A 25,352-nucleotide genomic window follows, 5' to 3' on the forward strand; every position below is an offset into this window, starting at 1 on the left:
GCGATGGGAAACGTCTGGGCCTGGCTTTCAGATCACATCACCCAGAGAGGCAGTGATTAAAGGACAGCAGATTCGAATCGGGATAACTGGGTGTGATTCCCCACTCCTCCTCCTCCGCATGCAGCCAGCTAGGTGACCTTGGGCTAGTCCTCTTAGAGCGGTTCTTGCAGAACAGTTCTCTTAGAAGGCTATCTATCTCTGTCGTGGTTGTCTTTTGTGGGGAGAGGACGAGGAAAGCGTTTGTAAACTGCCTTGGGACTCTTTCAGGTAGTGAAAAGTGAGGTCTAAAAGAACAGCTCTTTTTCTTCTGATTGAGAAAAATCTTCTGGTGCGAAGGCGGTTCTATTTAAGAATCATAGGAACATAGAATTGGAAGGGGCCATACAGGCCATCTAGCCCAACCCCCTGCTCAACGCAGGATCAGCCCAAAGCATCCTAAAGCATCCAAGAAAAGTGTGCATCCAACCTTTGCTTGAAGACTGCCAGTGAGGGGGAGCTCACCACCTCCTTAGGCAGCCTATTCCACTGCTGAACTACTCTGACTGTGAACATTTTTTCCTGATATCTAGCCTATATCGTTGTACTTGAAGTTTAAACCCATTACTGCGTGTCCTTTCCTCTGCAACCAACAGAAACAGCATCTTGCCCTCCTCCAAGTGACAACCTTTCAAATACTTAAAGAGGGCTATCATGTCCCCTCTCAACCTCCTTTTCTCCAGGCTGAACATTCCCAAGTCCCTCAACCTATCTTCATAGGGCTTGGTCCCTTGGCCCCAGATCATCTTCGTCGCTCTCCTCTGTACCCTTTCAATTTTATCCACGTCCTTCTTGAAGTGAGGCCTCCAGAACTGCACACAGTACTCCAGGTGTGGTCTGATCAGTGCCGTATACAATGGGACTACAATGCCTCACAGGATGACCGTTGTGGGGAGAGGAAAGGGAAGGCAACTGTAAGCTGCTTTGAGACTTTGAGGCAAATAGTGCAGTTTTAACTCCTAGGCATGTATTTAACTGTAGACCCACTTTCTTGAGTGAAATCCACAAGTGATTAATTCCCTCAACGTCCCCAGTTGTCCTTAGTAGCTCAGCAGAGGCTCCCATTTGAGACAGATGGGAACAAGTGAGGAAATATTATTAATGTAAGACATTAGACAGATGCCGGTTCAAATGCAAGAACACACAGGCTGTAGCATATCTTCACCATAGGCCAGACTGTGGCTCTCCAGGTGGCCATAGACTACAAGAGGAAAGGGAAGACGACTGTAAGCCGCTTTGAGACTTCGGGTAGAGAAAAGCGGCATATAAGAACCAGCTCTTCTTCAACTGCGCCCAGCAGTAGCTCCGTCCTGACCCGGCAACATGTTCAGAAAAGTGAACCACAGTTATGCAGTTACGAAGTTCCAAGTTATAATGTTAGAGAGGTTATAAGTTCATAATTATAATGCTTGTTCTGTATTTGTACTACGAATCTTCATTGTAAACGGAGCTGCAAGGAAAAGCAGTGAATGAATGAATGAATGAATGAATGAATGAATGAATGAATGAATGAATGAATGAATGAATGAATGTCTCAAACAACGTGTTTTTCATTCAGTCATACATGTTTCAAGCTATTGCATATTAATAGGACCTATGGTTCCAATTAATCTTTGGGGGGGGATCAAGATAGATTCAGGCAGGTAGTTGTGTTGGTCTGAAGCAACAGAACAAAGACTGAGATCCAAGGCAGGATCGAGTTTCGCAGCCTCTGATTGGCTCCCAGCTAGTTGGCTTCCCTGTGGAAACCAGTGGATTCAAACGAGTTAGTCGAAGCCTGGTTGGTCAGCCCATGGCAGGTTCCTCCAGTGATCCAATCAATTCAAACTAGGGTGTCCAATCACCTGCAGCTGCAGGTAGATTGATGGTTCCACTATTGCATAAATTGGGAGGGTTATCAGCAATTATTCTGGAGAATCATAGAATCATAGAGTTGGAAGGGGCCACACAGGCCATCTAGACCAACCCCCTGCTCAACGCAGGATCAGCCCTAAGCATCCTAAAGCATCCAAGAAAAGTGTGTATCCAACCTTTGCTTGAAGACTGCCAGTGACTGCCAGTACTGCTTGTATCATGTGTCTTCAGCAATAAAGAGCTGCAAAGATTCCAGTGTCTGTGTGCTCCTGAACCCACAGATCTAACAATTATTACTTACCATGTGAAGCTCTTTACCTCCATGCCCATCTCTGCATTTGAAGCCTCTATTAAAAGAGCCTCTTGTGGCGCAGAGTGGTAAGGCAGCCGTCTGACAGCTTTGCCCATAAGGCTGGGAGTTCAATCCCAGCAGCCGGCTCAAGGTTGACTCAGCCTTCCATCCTTCCGATGTCGGTAAAATGAGTACCCAGCTTGCTGGGGGGGTAAACGGAAATGACTGGGGAAGGCACTGGCAAACCACCCCGTATTGAGTCTGCCAAGAAAACGCTAGAGGGCGTCACCCCAAGGGTCAGACATGACTCGGTGCTTGCACAGGGGATACCTTTACTTTACCTTTATTAAAAGAGTAGGATACAGGCGATCCTATCATGTCACATTTTTGGGTGGCGTAACTTTATGCTGGGATGGGGGGCGTTTCTGGGTGAGAGGGGCTTAGGGAGCTAGACTGTCTCCCAGCACATGTCACACACTCTTTCTGTGCTGGCATGTGGTGAGCGTGCAGATGCATCTCTAGGAATCCTTTATTGTACCTTTTATTGCACAACAGAAAGCAAATGTCACAAAGACGTCTATAACTGACAAAACCCTCTGTCTGCAGCTGGTGAAGCAAGTGCACTTACTGTGGAATAAGCCTCTCTCAAACTCAATGGGATATACATGAGCGTAGGCATGTGTCAAGACTGTATTGTGTAGATCGTTAAATGGAAGAAGAAGAAGAAGAAGAAGAAGAAGAAGAGTTGGTTCTTATATGCCGCTTTTCTCTACCTGAAGGAGTCTGAAAGTGGCTTACATTCGCCTTCCGTTTCCTCTCCCTTATCAAGGAACTTTCATTATATTTTCCTCCCACCCTTCTTCTAAGGACATCAGAGCAGCCTTATGTATTGAAATATTTGCATTCCACATTAGAGCTAAAAAAAAAAAAAAAACTTTCCAGGCAGTTAATAACTATGAAGAATTGGTTTTTATAACCCACTTTTTACTATCTGAAAGGGTCTCAAAGCAGCTTACAATCACCTTCCCTTCCTCTCCCCACAACAGACACCCTGTGAGGTAAGTGGGGCTGAGAGAGCCTTGACAGAACTGCTCTGCGAGAACATCTCTAGGACTAGGACAAGCTCAAGGTCACCCAGCTGACTACATGGGGAGGAGTGGGGAATCAAACCCAGCTTGCCAGATAGGAAGCTGCTGCTCTTAACCGCTGCACCAAATATCAAACCACCAATCAGAAATTTATGAAACATCAGTTTGTTGTAGTGGGTAGGAGTGCAGACTTCTAATTTGGCAAGCCGGGTTCGATTCTGTGCTCCCCCACATGCAGCCAGCTGGGTGACCTTGGACTCGCCACGGCACTGATAAAGCTGTCCTGACCGAGCAGTGATATCAGGGCTCTCTCAGCCTCACCCACCTCACAGGGTGTCTGTTGTGGAAGGAAAGGCGATTTTAAGCTGTTTTGATTATTACAGCAGAGTATAAAAACCAACTCTTCTAGCCAAAACCACATGAATCAGCTACAATGACAGCACACCATTACTACTCAGCTAATGAGGTCGATAAAAGGAAAACTGGAGCTGCTAAATCATATCAGAACTTTTAGGAACAGCTGAAGGGAGCGGAGATGGAGATTTGAACAGAGTCTGTGAAAAATGAAGACAGCTGAAGACCATCTCTGAGGAGACAGCTTAGGAGCGAATCTCTCTACCTCTCTCAGCATTGGAACATATGAAATAAGAAGCCAGTGTCTCTGAGCCCGCAAAAAGTGCTTTTCCTTCACGGCCGAGTCCCTAATCCAGCACACACCCCTTCTAGGACAGCTTAAAGGTCTCCCAGGTCAGAAGACTGGATGTAGGCCAGCCTAAGACACAGCATTTCTAAATTTAGACCTGAAGGAGGACCAAGTTGTGTGTGGGGGGGGGGGATGGAATCAGCTGGGGTGGTACCAAATGTCTTTGCAAACAGGTGACAGAAAGCCACATGACAATTCCAGCTTGACAGTATACATTGCCTGTATGCGTGGGCCGTGAATAAGTGTAAGATGGAACAGAGCCTGTGAGGATATTTGCACATATGTGCCATTGAGCAGTAGGCAGTGTGGTAATTTTATATATGTGATCCTCTGAGTAGAAGGGAAAGGGCTTTAAAGCTTGCCGGGGAGCAGGAGTAGGTGGAAGGAGAAGAAACACGAGAACTGGCTTAAAGCGGTGATTAGTGTCGGATTAGGCCCAGGTTCAGGTCCTTGGTAGCCATGGAACCTGGGGGGTGTTCTTGAGCCAGTCATTCTCCCCTCCCCCTGTTTAACCTACCTTGCAGGGTTGTTGAGAGGATAAAAGGGAGGAGGTAAATATTGTGCCAGGCGCTCCTCGGAGGAGGAGTGGAGTAAAAATGCACCAAATAGGATATTTGTTTGTTTAGTTCTGTCAGGGAGCTGGACATCTAGGCCTCCAGAGTTCCACGGGCTCGCATGTACAAATAACCAAAGGGTGGTTAAGTGAAAAAAGTTGACTATTTAGGGTTAGACAAAAGGGGCCTCTTGTGGCGCAGAGTGGTAAGGCAGCAGACATGCAGTCTGAAAGCTCTGCCCATGAGGCTGGGAGTTCGATCCCAGCAGCCGGCTCAAGGTTGACTCAGCCTTCCATCCTTCCGAGGTCGGTAAAATGAGTACCCAGCTTGCTGCTGGGGGGTAAATGGGGGAAGGCACTGGCAAACCACCCCGTATTGAGTCTGCCATGAAAACGCTAGAGGGCGTCACCCCAAGGGTCAGATAAGACCCAGTGCTTGCACAGGGGATACCTTTACCTTTACCTAAAAGGGGTTAGCAATATCTCAGCATGATATATGATTCAGACTTAGAAACTACACTACGAAAAAAACAACACAGCTACTTGGATATTCCCTCTGGTCCTTTCTTAGCTACCTTTGAGAAAGCAAGTTTCTAATTAAGACATTCTCTTAATTAGAGAGGAGCTCGGTCAAGCTTCTAAATTCTCTACTTAAAACCTACCCCTCACCCCACAACTTGGATGATCCTTTGAGACCTATCCAGTTATCCCTTTTTCTTGTGGGGATTTCTGTTGAATAATATAAGAGTTACTCTTGAATAGACTGGTTAAGGCTTACTCCTTGTATAGCTCCTTAAAACCTATTCGGTGGGAGAGGACTTTGGGACGCCTGAGAATTTTAACCCCCTGGCTAAGGTTGTCAAACTCCAGGCCTGACCTAGCACAGTTTCCCTGGAGATAACGGCAGCTTTGAAGAAGGAGTGCTTTTCACTACTCAAAGGAGTCTCAAAGACACTTACATTCGCCTTCCCTTCCTCTCCCCACAACAGAAACCCTGTGAGGTAGGTGGGGCTGAGAGAGCTCTGATAGAACTGCTCTGAAAAACCAGCTCTATCAGGGCTGTGGCGAGCCCAAGGTCACCCAGTGGCTGCAGGTGGAGGAGCAGGGCATCAAATCCAGCTCTCCAGATCACAGCCAGTGGCTCTTTACCACCACACCAAGCTGGCTCTCTTGGAGGGAGAACTGTATGGCATTAATCCCTGCGGAGATCCACCCCCCCCCCCAATGTCCTGCCCTAATCCCGGCCCTAAGAATGCTTCCCGTAGACTGCATGCCCAGGGCTGGCAGCCCTACGGCCCCGGGAGGTCTCCAGGCGCCACCTGGAGGTAGGCAAGCCCCAGCCCTGAGCCTGGCAAAGGCGTCCCCTTGCAAAGGGGTGCAGAGGCGTCTCCCCGCGGGCGACGGGCACTCCTCCTCCGCGGGGCGCGGCTCCTCGCCGGGGCCCGCCCTGCAAGCCGGGGCTCTCCCCGCCCGCTCGGCTTCCTGGAGCTGCCGGCCGCCCCGTCCCGCCCCCGCCGCGCGGAGCAGCGCCTCTTCCGCGGCCGTGAGCGGCGAGCCGGCCTTGGGCAGCATGGCGGGGGTGCAGGCGGGCGCCCCGTCGCCGATCGGCCGCCTGGGCGAGCCCCTGCTGCGCAAGCTGAGCGACCTGTTGGACCGGGCGGTGCCGGGCCGGGGCTGGCGCGCCTTGGCGGATCTGGCCGTGAGCCACGGCAGGGTCAGGCTGAGGTGAGCGGCCGGCAGGCTGGCTGGCTGGCTGGGGGCTCCCGGGCGGGACGCGGGCGTCTTTCGGGCGCCGCAGGGTTCTTCGCCGCCGTCGCGGCATCTGCAGGTGGCAGCTTCCAGTTGGGCCCTGGGGCCTGCCTGGGATTAAGGCTCCTTCCCAGGCTCTATGGGGGAGCTGTATGGCTTTATGCCCCATTGGGGTGCCTGTCTTTCCCCCGGGCTCCATCCCCAAATCTCCAGGAGATTGACAACCGGAATCTGGCAACCTCCACCTCCCCATCCCCCGCCGGTGGCCAGGAGGGAGGTGGCAACCTCATTGCCAACTCTGGATTGGAGAAGGGGGAAACCTTGCCAGAGTTTAATGCAGTGAAACCGACCGGTCGAAGTAATTTTTTTCTACGATGCCTGAAGGTCAGTTGTAAATCCAGGAGCTCTCCAGGCCCCATCTGGAAGTTGGCAACCACGTCTGTAGCAGTGAAAACTTGCATGGCCATGAGTAAGTTTAAAGTATTCATTGGAAGGTTTAAATTCGATGCCTTCAACTTCACTTGGCCGTGGTTTCCTCTCCCTCTGGAACAGTTGTAGAGCAGAAATTCAACAGGCGAAGCTTCATCTGCCTGAGGCGAAGGAATTTGCCTGGAGCCACGAGAGCTGTGGCGGAAAACAAGGTGGAAACCCTGTTGTTCTTTAAAAAACAAACAAACAGAAGGAATCTATTAAATTAGGATTGGTTAAGAAACTTTTGATTCTACTAGGCCAGGATTCTTCTGCCTTACAAGGCAGAAATTCCACAGGTGAAGCTTTATCTACCTGGGGTGAGGGATTTTGCTGATGATCCAGAGGCACAAGAGGCTTGCCAGAGAAACAAGGTGGCAGCTCTGTTCTTAATAAAGCAAAATAAAAATCCCGCCAGGAAGGATCAATTTAATTAGAATAACAGAATTGGAAGGGATCATGAAGGCCATCTAGTCCAACCCCCTGTTCAGTGCAGGATCAGCCTAAAGTATCCAGGATAAGGTTCAGCCACTGCTTGAAGACTGCCAGTGAGGGGGAGCTCACCACCTCCTTAGGCAGCCTATTCCATTGCTGAACCTCTCTGACTATGAAACTTTCCCCCCTGCTATCTAGCCGGTACTGTTCTACATGTAGTTTAAACCCGTTTCTGCAGGTCTTATCCTCTGCTGCCAACAGTAACCGCTCCCTGCCCTCCTCCAAGTGACAACCTTTCAAATCCTTCAAGAGAGCCATCCGCCCCCTCTCAGCCTCCTCTTCTCCAAGCTGAACGTTCCCAAGTCCCTCAGCCTTTCCTCCTAGGGCTTGGTCCCCAGGCCCCGGATCACCCTCGTTGCTCTCCTCTGCCCCTTCTTTGATTTTGTCCACGTCCTTTTTGAAGTGAGGCCTCCAGAACTGCACACAGCACTCCAGCTGGGGTCTGACCAAGGCGGTCAATTCCCCACAACCACCCTTCTATCTTTAACAAGGGCTTGTGGTTTCTCATTCATAGCAGATACTATCTTAACACACCTGCACTTCCCACCTATTACAGAGGTTAACTATTACAGATTCAGGCGGATAAAGTTTGAGTCTAAGCAAGATTCAGGTGGGGAAAGTTTTAAGACCAACAAAGTTTTATTCAGGGTCTAAGCCAGTGGTTCTCAACCTTCCTAATGCTGCGACCCTTTAATACAGTTCCTCATGCTGTGGTGACCCCCAACCATAGAATTATGCAAGTGTTTTTTCACAGAAATTAAACCAAAACTGACCAATGGCGTGAAGATCCATGGTTCATGATTGTATATAAATTGTTTTTTTCCCGGGGGTTCTCAGTTCAGTTCTGCCTCTTGTCCCACCATGCCGATCTTATTCTTTTCTGTTGCTCCAGACAAACGAACACTGTATCTTGATCTACCCTGCAAGGCTGTTGTCTGCTTGCACTGCCACGACCCCTGTGAAAGGGTCGTTCGACCCCCAAAGGGGTGCCGACCCCCAGGTTGAGAACCGCTGGTCTAAACTTTTGTGTGCAGGCACACAAACTTAGTTGTTCTTAAAAGTGCCACTGGGTTTCAATTTTGTTCAAGTTGTGAATGGCTTCGGCATTTTCTTTTGTTGTTAGATGGTTAACGTATGCCGTTGTGTTTCACACTCACTTTCTTGCTTTCTGTGGATCCTTATTTTTAATTCCATGCCCCCTTAAATGAAGCAGTGGCTCAGTGAAGATTTGCTTATTGTATCTGGACAAGCCCACAAAAATTTATGCTAGAATAAGCTGGCTGGCTCATGGGATTTGGATTTTTTGAGACTGAGAGGGGAAAAGATCTTGTAGCGGTTAGCTCAATGAAAGTGAGTATCAACGGTGAAACAGGCAACGATTCCCTAGGTCAGGGTTAGTCAACCTGTGGTCCTCCAGATGTCCATGGACTACAATTCCCATGAGCCCCTGCCAGCAAATCCTTTCTGAAGGCAGCTTTGGGAAACTTTTCCTGATCCTACTGCCCATCCGTTCCATTGGATGCCCTTGAGTTCTAGCATTTTGGGAGAGAGCGAAAAAGTTATCTTTGTTGACTCTCTTCAGCCCATGCAGCGTTTCCAGTTGTCTTCTGGATCAATCCCGTTTTAACCTGGGAAGATCCAGCAGAGCATCCTTCTGAGTAGGTGCGTAGGTGGGATTGCAAAGTTACCCTCCCTATAATAGTGACTAATGCTGCTGTGGTGGGGGGTATTTGGTGGTGGAGCAGGAAAATAGGCTGGTAAATAGATGGGGGCGATGACTCACTGGAACTGCCCTGAGGACGAATGCATTTATCTGTCACGAAATCCTTGCAATAATATTTACGAAAACCAACTGAAAACCTCATTCATTCATTCATTCATTCATTCATTCATTCATTCATTCATTCATTCATTCATTCATTCATTCATTCATTCATTCAGTTTATATATCGTCCTCCCCTAAGGCTCAGGTTGGTTTACATAAGACAGGGAACAATACACTCAGCAGTTGAAACAATAATAATGTGTTGTTGTTAGGTGCGAAGTCGTGTCCGACCCATCGCGACCCCATGGACAATGATTCTCCAGGCCTTCCTGTCCTCTACCATTCCCCGGAGTCCATTTAAGTTTGCACCTACTGCTTCAGTGACCCCATCCAGCCACCTCATTCTCTGTCGTCCCCTTCTTCTTTTGCCCTCAGTCGCTCCCAGCATTAGGCTCTTCTCAAGGGAGTCCTTCCTTCTCATGAGGTGGCCAAAGTATTTGAGTTTCATCTTCAGGATCTGGCCTTCTAAGGAGCAGTCCGGGCTGATCTCCTCTAGGACTGACCGGTTTGTTCGCCTTGCAGTCCAAGGGACTCGCAAGAGTCTTCTCCAGCACCAAAGTTCAAAAGCCTCAATTCTTTGATGCTCGGCCTTCCTTATGGTCCAACTTTCACAGCCATACATTGCAACTGGGAAGACCATAGCCTTGACTAGACGCACTTTTGTTGGCAGGGTGATGTCTCTGCTTTTTAGGATGCTGTCTAGATTTGCCATAGCTTTCCTCCCCAGGAGCAAGCGTCTTTTAATTTCTTTGCTGCAGTCCTCATCTACAGTGATCTTTGAGCCCAGGAAAATAAAATCTGTCACTATCTCCATTTCTTCCCCATCTATTTGCCAGGAATTGAGAGGGCCGGATGCCAAACAATAATAATACAGAGGTAATAACAGACAGTATAATAGAACAGTAGAACATTAAATCAACTATTGCATACTGACACCCCAGTAGGTTTGGACGAATTGGCAGTGGTTCCCATAGGAGGGAGACTTGGGGGCCAATGGAAGGTGATTGGTTTAGGTCGACCTCAATCAAATACCTGGTGGAAGAGCTCCCTTTTGCAGGCCCTGCCAAACTGTTCCGTCAGGGCCCTGATCTCCTCTGGGAGCTCGTTCCACCAGGTGGGGGCCAGCATGGAGAAAGCTCTGGCCCTGGTTGAGGTCAAGCTGTTGGAGGATGGGCCAAACGTGGGACCTCCATGGTGTTGCTGTAAGGACCATGGCCACTGCATTCTGGACCAGCTGTAGTTTCTGGATCAAGGTTAAGGGCAGGCCTGCGTAGAGCGAGTTACAGAATACAGGGTGTAACCTTTTGCGTTCTCCAGTACTCCATCAGGGTCCAGGGGCAGAGGTTTTCTTATTCCCTGTGATTCATTAATTCCAGAGACCCCCCCCCCCCCTTGTTCAATTATCGTGCTGTTAAAAGGAAACAAGAAGTTGCACGGAGGAAATTTTTGGTATAAATAGCCCTGAAACCCACAGTGGTGTGCTTCCTTCGGTGGTATTTCTTGGCAAAGGAGCACTTTTTTGGGAAGTCTGTTGCTCAAAGAGAATTGTTTTTTATTTCCGTAATTTATTGGTGTTTAAAGATAAAGGTATCCCCTGTGCAAGCACCGAGTCATGTCTGACCCTTGGGGTGATGCCCTCCAGCGTTTTCATGGCAGACTCAATACGGGGTGGTTTGCCAGTGCTTTCCCCAGTCATTACCGTTTCACCCCCCAGTAAGCAAGCTGGGTACCCATTTTACCGACCTCGGAAGGATGGAAGGCTGAGTCAACCTTAAGCCGGCTGCTGGGGTCGAACTCCCAGCCTCATGGGCAGAGCTTTCAGACTGCATGTCTGCTGCCTTACCACTCTGCGCCACAAGAGGCTCATTCATCGGTGTTTATCTTGATATCAAAACGTACTTCTCAAGTTTTCTTTATTCCGACCTGAAGAATTATGCTGTTTTTGCAGCCGCATGGAGCTGGAGCAATGTTCCTTGCAAGTGCTGGAACCTGACGGAAGTCCCAGCAGGAGCCTCCTTCAGCTCTTGGCTGAAAGGGGCTGTTCTGTGCTGGACCTCAGAGAGCTGCTACAGGCGCTTGAACACAAGGAGGCTCTCCAGTGCCTCAGTCCTCCAAGTAAGTTTTGACTTTTCGGAATAAACCACTTCGCTGTGTCTTGGGCGGAACTTTCTCTTTATGGTGGGCTGTGCTACGCTTGGTATAGTGGGTGAAGCAGTCAACTAGATTCTGGGAGAGCCAGGATCGAATCCCCGCTCTGCCACAGATGTTTGTTGGGTGACCTTGGGCCAGCCACGTGCTCTGAGCCTAGCCTACCTCACAGGGTGGTTGTTGTGAGGATCATATAGAGAAGCAGGGCATAATGATGTGACGAATTTGAACCATAGAATCAAGAGTAGGAAGGGGCCTCCTGGGTCATCTAGTTCAACCCCCTGCACTATAAACTGCAAAAGTTTATAGAAAGTAAACATGGAATGAGAGGTTCCAAGGCAGGTATATTGGGATTCTTCATTCCATGAGTTGATTTATGGGGCCTAGGAGGTTCCAAGGACTGAAAGAAAAGCTAGATTTATCATCATCATCTAATTCATTAAATAAATTTTTATATTGCCCTATCATGGCTCAGGGCAGTGTCCAAATGGGTTAAAAGTAACAGTGAATTAAAAACCAGTATGTCAATATTGACAGTGTAAGACAAAATAAAAACATGAGTAATGAATTGGCTGCATTAGCAATACTGACGTCCAGACATTCACTGCCCATAGGCACACAGCGACCGTCTGAAACCATCTTTTATATTTTTATTTATTGAAAATATATTTGGAAGCCTCCCTTCTTCTTTGCTTATTGCCATCGAACTCAAGTATTGAATACGTCACATTGACATGTCATTCTAACGGTTAGGAGTGTGGACTTCTAATCTGGCGAGCCGGGTTTGATTGCCCGCTCCCCACATGCAGCCAGCTGGGTGACCTTGGGCTTGCCACAGCACTGAGGAAGCTGTTCTGACCGAGCAGTAATATCAGGGCTCTCTCAGCCTCACCTCCCTTACAGGGTGTCTGTTGTGGGGAGAGGAAGAGAAGGTGATTGTAAGCCGCTTTGAGTCTCCTTTGGGCAGAGAAAAGCGGCATATAAGAACCAGCTCTTCTTCTAATAGCAAAGAACCCCCAAGTACGCAGGCTTTCATCGTTCGTTATGACCCAGCTCCTTTTCTCCCTTCCCTTCTTTTGCAGGCATAAGGATAGTGGTCGAACCAGAATCTCAGGCGGCGTTTTCTGGGCAGGCAGTGAAGCTGAACTGCCTGGCGATCGGGCACCCGGCTCTACATTATCAGTGGTTTAAGCAAGAAAAAGAGGTAATCACAGCAAGAGTTCTCGAAGCGGCCTTGATGTGCTGATCAAGGCTGAAGCAGACTTGTACCTTTCAGAATGGGGACTAAACCCAGAGGGAGGAAGATGCTTCTGAAAGCGTATGGACGTTCTGAGATGTCCATCTTCTGAACCATAGCAGTTCCTTTGATTGAGGAGAATTGCTGGCAACATTCTGCATGAGAAGAGTGTGTGGGTTCTGTGTGCGGGTTCTGCTGCTAGCTAATGGTGGCCCTATGAATTAAGGACCTCCAGAATGCCCTGTTATTAAAAATATTGTTCAGGTCTTGCAAACCGTGGCTTCCTCAATTGCATCGACCCATCTCATGTTGGGTCTTCCTGCTTTCCTAGCATTATTGCCTTTTCCAGGGACTCTTGTCCTCTCATAATATGGCCTTCAAGCTTCAAACTTTATTACAGTCGTTCAGACCAAAGTACAATGGCCTCAGTTTAGTCTGCTTAGCTTCTAGAGTAGCCTTTTCCAACATTTTTACCATGGGGGGGGCCTGAAATAATTTTTCAGACTTTGAGGTGCCCCGGAAGTGATGTCAGCTGGCCTCGCCCCCCTGCCCCACCCCCAGAAGTGACATCACTACCTGTACCCTTTGCCCTCCTTTTCCTCCTTCCCCCTGCCTTTGCTACTGCCATGGCGTCTCTGCCTCATGTAGGCCAGAAAGAAGAGCAGGAGCTGAGAAGACAGCCCAGACTCCCCCAGCAGACTCCCGTAGATCCCTTCGTAACTCCTGTGGACCCCTGGTTGGGAATTCCTGTTCTAGAAGGAGTTCAGGCTTCATTTGGTCTGGGACCCACTGATTTGTCTTTTATGTCAGAGGTAGTCAGGGGCTCATGGGAATTGTAGTCCATGGACATCTGGAGGACCACAGGTTGACTATCCCTGTTTTTTGTGATCCATGGGATCTGCCAAACTCTCCTCCAAACAGTGTAATGCGTTTTTTCCCCCCTGCCTTGTTTCCTATAGCTGCTTTTGGCTGAAAACTCAGAATAGGCCACTTCGAAAATGTACTTTGTCTCTTTAAACAGAGAGTGCTCACAAATTTCTTTTTGAAATCACTTCCCTCCGTCGTTTTGGCAGCTTATGGTCTGCTTTCCAAGGAGAGAGTAAGTATTAAAAATGTGCTTATCCGTTTTTACTCGGGGGCGAGCGGCTTTCTGGCTGGTAAATTGCGACCGAATAGAAGGCCATCCGAACGTGGGCTATAAATCACTAACATCCAGATGTTTTGGCAGATCCAGAGATTGGAATGTGTCCTCTAGTTAGTTAAGGCTTTTAAAAAGCAATTTTCTGCAGCCTGCCCTCCCGAAACCTGATTTGCTTTAAGATCTAAGTCAATCGCTCTTCTGTTCCCAGCTCTGCTGGCATTTCTGCCTTGCTTTTTCCAAGGCCTGTTGTGCTGAAACGTGATTATCCCTTTCTTAGAAAATGATGACCGTAGCTATTGTTTAGAGCAGTTTTTACAGATGAGTTTAACTGGGTGTTAACCTTCAGTCAACATGCTGAATTACTTTTCTGGCTGTGTTTCTAATAAAATGTCCAGGAAATCTTTACAAGGATCAGTCAACGAGGGGACAGTTCCTGAACAAGTAGACTGGCCGTGTGGAGTCCTTTACAAAAGATGCAACACAGTCGCTATTTCTCCCCCTTTATTAATCATCAGTATTAGAAACCTGCGGGAATAATTTATTGCTGAGGGAGGGGAATTGTGGAGAATGTCCTGAAATATACCCATTTAGCTACCTTATACAGAATTCCTAAGAGCCTCTTGTGGCGCAGAGTGGTAAGGCAGTGACATGCAGTCTGAAGCTTTGCCCATGAGACTGGGAGTTCGATCCCAGCAGCCGGCTCAAGGTTGACTCAGCCTTCCATCCTTCCGAGGTCGGTAAAATGAGTACCCAGCTTGTTGGGGGGGGGGGGTAAACGGCAATGACTGGGGAAGGCACTGGCAAACCACCCCGTATTGAGTCTGCCAAGAAAACGCTAGAGGGCGTCACCCCAAGGGTCAGACATGACCCGGTGCTTGCACAGGGGATACCTTTACCTTTACCTTTACACAGAATTCCAACAAGATTGGAATTGTCTGCTCAGGCTGGCAGCTGCTTTCCAGGGTCTCTGGTGAAAGTCTTTTACCATAACCCCCTTCCTGCTTGAGCCTCTTGTGGCGCAGAGTGGTAAGGCAGCCGTCTGAAAGCTTTGCCCATGAGGCTGGGAGTTCAATCCCAGCAGCCAGCTCAAGGTTGACTCAGCCTTCCATCCTTCCGAGGTCGGTAAAATGAGTACCCAGCTTGCTGGGGGGTAAACGGTCATGACTGGGGAAGGCACTGGTAAACCACCCCGTATTGAGTCTGCCATGAAAACGCTGGAGGGCGTCACCCCAAGGGTCAGACATGACTCGGTGCTTGCACAGGGGATACCTTTACCTTTTACCTTCCTGCTCCTTTGATGATTATGATGATGATGATTTTGATTTATTTCCCACTACTCCCTAAGCGGCTCGTGGCAGGTCACAATGTCTTAAAACCCCATTAAAACTCCCATTAAAGACTTAAAATCCCAGTAAAAGACTTAAAAGACTTTAAACTGTAGATGCCAGGAACCGAACCCGGGACATTCTGCAAGGAAAGCAGAGTTCTTTTACTGAGTCACAGCCGTTTCCCTCGATACCCTGAGCTCAGTTTTATTTAGGGGCTTTAGAGATTATCATTACTGCAGCATTTTAAAAAATCTGGCAAGAAAGGCTATGCTGGTATGCAGGATGAAGAACCTCAGCAGTTATGCCACTACAATCTCACAAAATGGGGTAAAGCTGGTAGCACAGAGAGGTCAGGCCCAGGTTTAAGTAATCACAAGTACTGAGCAATGGTAATACAAAAATGTGTACTAAACTACATTAAGTCAGAGAACTTGTTTTAGAAATTTCTTAGCTGCCCCCCCACCTTCTCATGCCTACAACATCCAAATTGTTTCAAAACTCTTCTCAGCCTCGAATTTCAGTGGATGACCTGCATCAAAGCAGTGTCTCACAGCATAAACTTACCTGCACACTCATATGCTGGCAGGGGCACATGGGGATTGTAGTCCATGGACATCTGGAGGGCCGCAGTTTAACTACCCCTGGCCCAAACCAAATCCTTGGTCTGTCAAGGCCTGTATTGTGTACCTTGACTGAAAGCAGCTCTCCAGGGTCTCATGTCTAAGAAGACTTACACATCACCTACTAGCGGATTCTTATCTGGAGATATCAGGGATTGAACCTGGTACGTTCTGCATTTGAAATGGATGCTGTGCTAGTGAACCACAGACCTACCCCCAAGACGGAGTAACTACAGCTCTCAGAGAGGATTTGACTACAGCTCTCAGAGAGCCACCTTGAGACAGTGGTTAAGAACAGCGACCTCTAATCTGGAGAACTGGGTTTGATTCCCTACTCCTCCACATGCAGCCAGCCTTGGCCAGTCCCAGTTCTCTCGGAGCTCTCTCAGCCTTACCTACCCCACAGGGTGTCTGTTGTGAGGAGATGAAGAGAAGGTGATTGGAAGCTGTTTTGAGACATACGAGGCTTGCTGGGTGACCTGGGGTTATCCACAGTTCTCTCAGAGCTCTCTCAGCCTCACCTACCTCACAGAGTGTTGTGGGGAGAGGAGGGGAAGGGTAAAATGCTTTGAGCCACATGAGGCTTGCTGGGTGACCTTGGGCCAGTCGGCGTTCCCTCAGAACTCTGTCAGACTGACCTGTCCGTTGTGGGGAGAGGAATTGAAGGCGATTGTAAGCCACTTTGAGACTCCTTCGGGTTGTAGAAAAGAGGGTTATCAAAAAGAAAACCAATTCCTCTTCTTCATACAGAAAAGTCTTTGTGCTTTATTTAGTATTATATTGTTTGCACTGAACTCTTTTTCTCTTCTTCTCTGTCCCACGCAACATAGATTTCACACGGGAATTCTCCAGAGCTGGTGTTTGACCCAATAAATCCAGACGATTCTGGCTTCTACATATGCCGAGTGAACAGCGGCTTTTCCTTCTCCTTCAGCCAGTGGGCACAGCTGACGGTTTGCGATCTCCAAACAGCTTGCCCGGGTGAGTCCCAAAGCAGTGCGCATAACAGCGAGGGATCACCATTGTGATCGGGGTCAGGAAGTGCTTCGGAGCCAAGAGTGTCAGGAGAAGCTTCCATTGGACACGGTGTAGTACATAGGGGAACACAGTTTGCGGTGGTGCTATGGTGAGCCTTGATTTATGTAGCACGTTGCTAGGTGAGAAACGTCAGTGGCTCAGGCGACAGCCACTGTTGAACGAACGGAATTCGCTTCCAGGACGTTCGGGCTCTCTTTGTCTTTTGTTCAATGGGCCACCCACAGACACAGGTATGTAGATAAGCACAGGACACGTTCTTCTTCACACACTTCCCCCTGCCCCCCACGGAAGTTTCCCATGAAACAACGTGGGAGGACTCTAGCGATTGAAATGTTTTCACTTTTGGAATGCTTTTAAAGACATTGTTGGCATGCTTTTTTTTTTTTTTGTTCCAGGCTGCTTACAAAACTAGAGAACAAGGGTTTTTGTATATAGGGTAGAACAGCCTTTCTCAGCTTTTCTACTGTTGAGAAAACCCCCTGAAACATTCTTCAAGCTTCAAGAAACCCCTGAAGTGGCAGGATCACGTAGACTGAAGGGCGGTATATAAATTGAATGAATAAATAAAATAACTAAATTTAGTTGAGAAGCATAGCTCTGTACATGCCCATCTGGGGCCCCTTCCCACCCCCTTCAGACCCATCACTGGGCACTTGACATATATGGTCATATCACTTAATAAATGCTTAACTTATTTATTTATTTATTTATTTATTTATTTATTTATCCCCCCCCCCTTCCCTATGGCTCTGGGCGGTTTACATAACACATTTTGGAGCATTTACCTAGAACACTATCAAAATCAATATAGCAGTATAACAATAACAACAACACACCAACTAGAACAACACTTCACCAATAACTTTGACACTCCCTCGGCAGGTTCGATCTCTCAGTCCGGGGCGGGGAGGACCTGTAGATGTTATGGGTCAGTCGGCCCCACCAAATTCCTGGTGGAGGAGCTCCCTTTTGCAGTCGCGGTGGAATTGTGGAAGTTCCGGCAGGGCCCTGATCTCTTTGGGGAGCTCATTCATTCAGGAAACTCTTCCAGGGCCTTCAGGAAAACCCAGGGTTTCATGAGACCCTGGTTGAGAAAGCCTGGGGTAGAATCTATAGAAGGGGTCATAGAAGCCATCTAGTCCAACCTCCCTACTCAATGCAGGATCAGCCTAAAGTAGCCCTGACAAGTATTTGTCTGGCTACTGCTTGAAGACTGCCCGTGAGGGGCGTTCCCTGACTCCCTAGAGGTGCAATGTATTTTCAGAAATCTCTGCATTGGTGAAATGTGACTTATTTTGTCCACAGTAAACGTGCTAACATTTGCTTGATGATAAAAGACGATTGAAAAGTTCAGGTTTTTCACAGATGACGTTGAACTTGATCCTGAAATCCGCTGTTGACAGCGTATGAGGCTGACTCTCTACTAGTAATATCCTACAGAAACAAAATTTTGTGTTTTCCTTTCCATTCCATTTCTTCTCTGTCTTGTCAAAGAACCCTCTCTCCCCTAAAAAACAAGCCTAAGATGCAATTGCTAAAATATAATATAAGGCATAGTAGTTGCGTTATAAAATCATAGAGTTGGAAGGGACCTTCAGGGTCATCTAATCCAATGCCCAGGTACTGGGTATATCATCCTCAAGTACTGGGTATATTGATAATCAATGCACATAGAAAGGGGACAATTCTGTTTAGGATTGTAGCGTACTGCATTTGTAAATATGCCAAAATAGTACAAGTCACTATAGTACGATTCTATAAGTAGTGCATTTGATATTATTAAAGCAGCCAACTAGGGTTGTGAAGGAAAAGTGGTGCAGATATGCGAGTTTTCACCAAAATTTCTCCCTCCCTTGACCTCAAATTACTGATAAATGTTTAACCAATTTAAATGTATAAAAATATAGCCTTCCAAGGCCATCAAGAAACCCCAGGGCTTCATGAAACCCTGGATGAGAAAGCCTGCCCTACAGGGTTGCATTGTCCGGTGTGATTTGATGGTATTTCATACCCCTGCCAACGGTGGAGTGATGGTGTCCTCATAGACAAAGAAAAGTCCACAGTGCTTGGAAGCCACGTTCACATGACAATTCCAGCAGCCAGTGAGTGCTACCCAGGTGGTTGGAGAGAATTGCATTTCCCTGGAGCAAAATGTACAGACAGGAAAATACAGCTCATCCGCAGCAGAAGTCCCTGGACTGTAAGCGTTATGTTATTTCTTTACCGAAAGAACAGCAAAGTGGCATTAATGGCTGAAGAAAAACTGTTTGGAAGGACATTTCCTTCTCCAGTGGATCACCTTTTGTCAGAGCTCTCAGCTATGACCGGTCCGTCTTGGGTGGCCCTGCACGGCATAGCTCATAGCTTCACTGAGCTACACAAGCCCCCTTGCCACGGCAAGGCAGCGATTCTTGAAGGGGGGAAGAACCTGTAGGGAGCCTTTTTGTGAGCAATTTCTAGGTTTTCCTAAAGATGGTGAGTAATACTCATAGAAGCTGCTTGCATTACCTTCGGCCAGCATCCTCTTTTTCACAGACGATGCTTGATTTCGTAATTCTCCCCTGGCCCCCCGCTGAGCGACTTCCTAATTCGCAGAATTCTAGAAATCTTCCGCTTTAATTTGTTGGCATGCCATCATACTGATAACACCAAACGTCAACTGTTTTGTAACTCTCGACTCGTTGTGGTTTGGAATTTTAATGAGACATAATAGAACTCTGAGCAGGCGTGAGCCACTAAGCAATTCTGAATCCCCAAAGAGAAAACTATATATAATCATATGACCGTTCAGCAAAGTACTTGCAGAATGCAACGGTAATGTTCTCTGGGTAAATTGACACCAGGGAGGTAAGCATGCAGGGAAAACGGATTAATATTATAAGGTTACATGGGAAAAATCGAAAACACCTGAAAGGTTCTGTGTGATCGTCATATCTTTTGGTTAGCAGAAATAAAGCAGTGTATATTATTCTTGTCTCTTCACTTACGCAGACTGGAGAGGCAGGTCTTTTGTAAACGCTTGCTCTTCACGTCTGCGATCTACCTAAAACAGGTTTTGGACATGGTGCCTGGCACCCACCAAGCGTTTTTAGAATGCGGGTGGGGCCAAGTAGGGCTTCTGATTGGCCATTGGAGATTAGATTGGATGTGCAGATTTTTAATGATGTTACTTTGCCAGCAGCTCCCACAACAAGCACAAAGGTCTTTGCTGCAGCACCCATTTTTTGGCTGGCTCCGCCTCTTGCAGCCGCCATTTTGTGCTCACCCCCCCCCCACTGTTACAGGGTGTCTTTTGTGGGGCGAGGTAAAGGTAAAGGTAAAGGTATCCCCTGTGCAAGCACCGAGTCATGTCTGACCCTTGGGGTGACGCCCTCTAGCGTTTTCTTGGCAGACTCAATACGGGGTGGTTTGCCAGTGCCTTCCCCAGTCATTACCGTTTACCCCCCAGCAAGCTGGGTACTCATTTTACCGACCTCGGAAGGATGGAAGGCTGAGTCAACCTCGAGCCGGCTGCTGGGATTGAACTCCCAACCTCATGGGCAGACAGATTCAGACAGCATATCGCTGCCTTACCACTCTGCGCCACAAGAGGCTCATTGTGGGGCGAGGAAGGGAAGGCAATTGTAAACTGCTTTGAGATTCCTTTGGACAGTGAAAAGCAGCGGTTAAAAACCAACTCTTCTTCTAGAGAATAACAGCCATGAAATTTCCAAACATGAATGCTTGAACAGAGCACACAACGAACCCATTACAGAGAGAACCAGGAGAGTAAACGTTGACACCTGGATGGGCCAAGCTAGCCTAAGATCATCAGATCTCAGAAGCTATGCAGGGTTAGTCCTGGTTAGTACTTGGATGGGAGACCCCCAAGGAAGTCCACCTCTGTGCATCTCTTGCCTTGAAAATTCTATGGGGCTGCCATTAGTTGGCTGTGACTGGAAGGCTCTTTCTGCCACCAGCAAAACTAATCTAGGGCCCATTCCGTTCACATTAGATAATGCACTTTCAATGCACTTTGGAAGTCGATTTCCCCCTATTCTGCACACATTGGATAATGCACTTTCGATGCACTTTAGAAGTAGATTTCGCTGTTCTGCAATCCAGCTGCCAAAGCACATTGAAAGTGCATTATCCTATGTGTGCGGAATGGGCCCAGGATAATCTACTTCTAAAGTGCATTGGAAGTGCATTATCCAACGTGTGCAGAATGGGCCCTGGTCTCCACAGGACAAGACAGCTGCAAAAACATTGAAAGAGCATTATCCAACGTGTGTAGAATGGGCCCAGGAGTGAGAGGCATCTGTTGTTGGTCTCTCTACAATGTAGGCTCCGGCTTGTACGTGACCTATAAAACAAGAGGATCTGGGACAGGGGGGAGACTGGAAGGTGTCCAAGCACACAGTACATGTCCATTGTCAAACCTTTAATCCCCAGGTCCCTGGCAGGGCTGGGTGCCATCGGCTGTATGCGTCTGGATTGTCTTAGCCTTCTAATCCCCAGGCCGTTGAGGTGATTGACCGCACCAGCTGAGTTTAAAACTCGCCATGGGTCCTTCCCACCCGTAATTGTTCAATGCGCTCCTCGCACATTCCAGGCAAGCCTGAAGCCCTGCTAATGTAGCGTGTGCATTGGAAATGTTCAGCCCCGGTGGCGTAGTTGTTTTTATTTTAAATGCAGTTAAGAGCGTGAATTAATTGATTTTAAATATTACGTAGCAGGTGAGACCAAGCGCGCTCCGGTTCCAGACATTCTAGAAGCGCTTGGAGTCTTGTAAAACGGGATTCTCAGGGTGGAAAATAGTCCTGACCCCCTCCCTAAGGAAATGCGGCTGCAGGGGGATAAATGCATTTTCGGGTAAGGTCAGTTTGTGCCGCCTGGAAACAAATATGGAGGCGGAATGGCACGAGCCTAGGCCGTAAATCTATTTCTGCCTTGGGGAATTGTTCACACAGTGGGGCCAGGAGTGCGCCTATGTGTCAACTATTCCTGCGTACTTTGCAATTCTCTTGGGAACTTGCTTGGCATTGTCATTGCAATTATATCTTCTTTACGTTAATTCCTATGGGGGAAATGTATGCACGAGTCCAGTTTTATCACAGATACAAAGAGTTACGGTTGGCTGGCTGTGGTGTATGGGGGGAGCATTGTAGCGATGACTGTAAGGCCATAGCCCCACCTATTTAATTAAAATGTCTCAGGCATTCGTATCAGTAAAGGAGGTCGGTCGTATCCAGTTCCTATTGTGTGACGCTGGTGATAAATCTCATTCCTGACGCTCAGGAGCAGCTCTCCCCGTGTATGCATCTAGAAGGGCATGCGCACTCAAGGGGGGGGGAGGGAATGATGGCGCTGGCAGGGGCTCCTGGGAATTGTAGTCCATGGACATCTGGAGGGCCGCAGTTTGACTACCCCTGGGCTAGAGCTTGGAAGCTAAGCAGGGTTGATCCTGGTTTGTATGTGGATGGGAGACCACCAAGGCTGTCGTGGGCTTGCTGTGCAGAGGCAGGCAATGGCAAGCCACCTCTGAATGTCCCTAGACTTGGAAACCCTACAGCAGAGATTCCCATCCAGGGCTCCCTGGAGTCCTGGGGCTCTGTGAGAGCACCCCAGGGGCTTCCTGGCCTTCCCTGTATCTTGTCTTAATGGACTCGGCCACAAGCTGTTTCGGCATTGCCGTGAAGGCAAGAAACCAGCCACTTCTATTGACTTGAGGTCAAGGCCAGGTGGATATCTTTGAGGCCAGGGATTACTGACAAATTGACACTTGAAGGAGGAGGAGGGCAGGGAGCGGACCAACAGTAATGGCTTTAAACTACATGTAGACAGGTATCGGATAGATATCAGGGGGGAAACTCCAGTCAGTTCTAAGGAGCTGGCAAGCTCCCTCTCATTGGTGGTCTTTAAGCAGCAGCTGGACATGGATGCTTTAGGCCGATCCTGCATTGAGCAAGGGTTGGACTAGAAGGCCTGGATGGCCCCTGATGGTTCTATGATGGGAGAAACGGTCCCTCAGATATAGGAGGGAGGGGCAGGTTATTTACCCCAATCTGGAGCTTTCCCCTGGAAAATATTACTAGCACCTTTAAGACCAACAAAGATTTATTCAAGGCGTGAGCTTTCGAGGGCATGCACTTGAAATCTCACATCTTGAATAAATCTTTTGTTAGACTTAAAGGTGCAATTGGGCTCTGATTTTTTTGTGTGCTACTTCAGACCAACATGGCTACCCACTGGAATCTATCCTGGAAAAATACTGTGTGTCTGCCCCCATCAACACTTTCCCCACTCGGCGTGACAACAACACATCCTTGGAAACACCTCTGTGTTCATACATATAAATGAGAAAGACAGGCAGCAGAGAAAGAGCACCTGCATTCCCGGACTACGTGTGGCTCAGTGGCAAAGCATCTGCTTTGCAAGTGGAAGGTCCCTGGTTCAATCCCTAACATCTCCTGCTAAATGCATCAGGAAGTAGGGGGTGGGAAAGACTTGGGTGTGTTCCTTCCAGTAAACTGTACGGAGTTTGAGAGGACTGGTGGGAGCAAGTGGCTAAAATCTCGATTCTTTCTCTTTGTCTCCCCTGCTGCCCATTTCAGGAAGCTCTCTTGACCTGCCTGAAAAAACGCTTTATATTTGCACCCATCCGCAGTCCCAAAATCTGATCGTCGGGGAAACGCTGGTGCTTCAGTGTGGAGCTGTTGGGACTCCCGCACCAAAATACCAGTGGTTCAAGAATGAATCCCCACTAGCTAATGGGGATAAAAAGGCCTATGTGGTGAGTGTTCTTATTTTTATTCCATCAAATGTAAATCCCAAGCCTCCCGAGAATTATTTTCAACTGTATTCCTGAAAGCCTTGCATTTATAACAGTGGTTCTCAACCTGGGGGTCGGGACCCCTTTGGGGGTCGATTGACCCTTTCACAGGGGTTGCAGCATGGCGAGCAGCTTGGCCGGGGGGGGGGGGGGTGCTGCCACTGTTGCTGCTTCTCCTGCAGGGGTCTCTCTGGAGCAGCGGAAAAGAGCGAGATCGGCATGGTGGGACAAGAGGCAGAACTGAACTGAGAAACCCCAGGAAAAAAACAATTTATATACAATCATGAACCATGGATCTTCACACCATTGGCCAGTTTCAGTTTAATTTCTGCGAAAGAACCCTTGCATAGTTTTATGACCGGGGGTCACCACAACATGGGGAACTGCATTAAAGGGTCGCGGCATTAGGAACGTTGAGAACCACTGCTCTATAAAGTGACATGTTCCTTTAACTTCCTGGCGCTCGGTCTTTCGCACGCTGGTGAAACTTGCTTGGATCCCTTCAGAAGACCGAACTCTGAAGTGAGTTTAATGGCGTTGTGTCCTGTTTCCAAATGCTTGAGATGGGCGGGTGGAGGTGGTGCAAAAGGTTTTTAATTGTTCCCGGAAGCAGGATGTAGAGCTAGATGCTTCTCTCTCACACGTCAGCCTATTGAAAGCCATCAAGGAGGTTCGGGAAATGTTTGTCTGTTCCGGGGTACTGATGTCTTATTTTCATGAAATGGTGCATTTCTACACCTCGGGTTGACAAAATCAGTGAACCGGTTTTTCCAGAACCTGACGGAGCCTCAGGGCAGCCCATATTAAGTTCCATAAAGAGGAAAAATCTGCATAGGTATGAGAGCCAGAGGGATGAAATAGAGTCCCTCAGATTAGGAGCAGAGAGACCTGGATTAAAGTTCCAATTCGGCTATGAAGTTCTCTGGACGACCTTGATCCAGTCCTCTCCCTGTCTTTTTCGGCTTTACCTACCTCACAGGGTTAAATGGAAGAGAGGAGAACCCCAAGATCCTTGGGTCAAGAATTTTAAAAATTAAAATCAGTCTGTTTAGTGAAATTTTGAGTATCTCTGTTTTTAGGTGTGTTTTTTTAAAAAAAATGATAATTCAAAACATAAGAGAAGCCATGTTAGATCAGGCCAGTGAGCCAATCAGTCCAACTCGGTGTTGGAGAGTAGTCAAATTTCAGGTGCCATCTGGAGGTCCCCCTGTGAGGCCAGAACTCTAGAAGCGCTCCCTTTGTTGCCCCCCCCAAGTGCTATGAATACAGAGCATCACTGCCCCAGACAGAGTGTCCCACCTATACCTTGGCCCATTCCGCACACAATAGATAATGCACTTTCAGTGCACTTTAGAAGTAGATTTTCCTGTTATGCACTGGAAAACCCAGCTGCAAAAGCACACTAAAAGTGCATTATCCTACACATGCAGAATGAGCCCTGGTGGCTAATAGCCACTCAAGGACCTCTGCTCTTTATGTTCATCCAATCCCCTCTTGAAGCTGCCTGTTTCATATTCGGAGATGCTCTGGTGTTTTCCTAGATTTCCTATGTGGACGTTGAACATCAAGGCGCATACTGGTGCCGGGTATACAACGACCAAGAGGTTCAAGCAAGTAAGAAGGCAGAAGTGACTGTAGGTAAGAAACCGTAGTCGGTGTAATAAGGAGAATCCTGCATATGAAAAACAGCAATGACTGCTGGGAAATTAGGTCACAAACAATGGGGGAGGGGGGAAATGTGTAAGGCAATTGAAGATTATTATAAAACAACTAGTTGAGTTCTCCATTTCTTATTTATTACATGAAGATTCTAAGAGTGCATGGAAGAAAACGTTTCAGCCCATAAGACCTTCAGGAGTTCAGTAAATAATTTCATTCACTAAATCCATCAGAAGCCAATAAGGTGCAATCACTGGTTATGGAGAACCTTTAAAGAAGAGTTTTCCCTGCAACAGAGAGCTTC

At 47.8% G+C, this 25,352-nt stretch overlaps 1 protein-coding gene across 4 annotated transcripts in view; it reads left to right on the plus strand.

Annotated features, from left to right (window-relative positions):
• The first annotated feature begins 5,914 nt into the window (after nucleotides 1–5,914).
• The window catches only part of MALT1 (MALT1 paracaspase), a 49,413-nt gene continuing 29,975 nt past the window's right edge, over nucleotides 5,915–25,352 (plus strand). For 3 of the 4 annotated variants that reach the window (XM_077346887.1, XM_077346889.1, XM_077346890.1), the window contains exons 1-6: nucleotides 5,915–6,251; nucleotides 11,012–11,178; nucleotides 12,294–12,415; nucleotides 16,368–16,518; nucleotides 23,172–23,350; nucleotides 24,931–25,027. In XM_077346887.1, the coding sequence (XP_077203002.1) occupies nucleotides 6,097–6,251; nucleotides 11,012–11,178; nucleotides 12,294–12,415; nucleotides 16,368–16,518; nucleotides 23,172–23,350; nucleotides 24,931–25,027 (871 nt within the window). In that variant the 5' untranslated portion in view covers nucleotides 5,915–6,096. The remainder of the gene's footprint in view (nucleotides 6,252–11,011; nucleotides 11,179–12,293; nucleotides 12,416–16,367; nucleotides 16,519–23,171; nucleotides 23,351–24,930; nucleotides 25,028–25,352) is intronic. The other variant, XM_077346888.1, reaches the window with a different exon arrangement.

Source organism: Paroedura picta, chromosome 7 (genome assembly GCF_049243985.1).
Source record: "Paroedura picta isolate Pp20150507F chromosome 7, Ppicta_v3.0, whole genome shotgun sequence".
Taxonomy (NCBI): Eukaryota; Metazoa; Chordata; class Lepidosauria; order Squamata; family Gekkonidae; genus Paroedura; species Paroedura picta.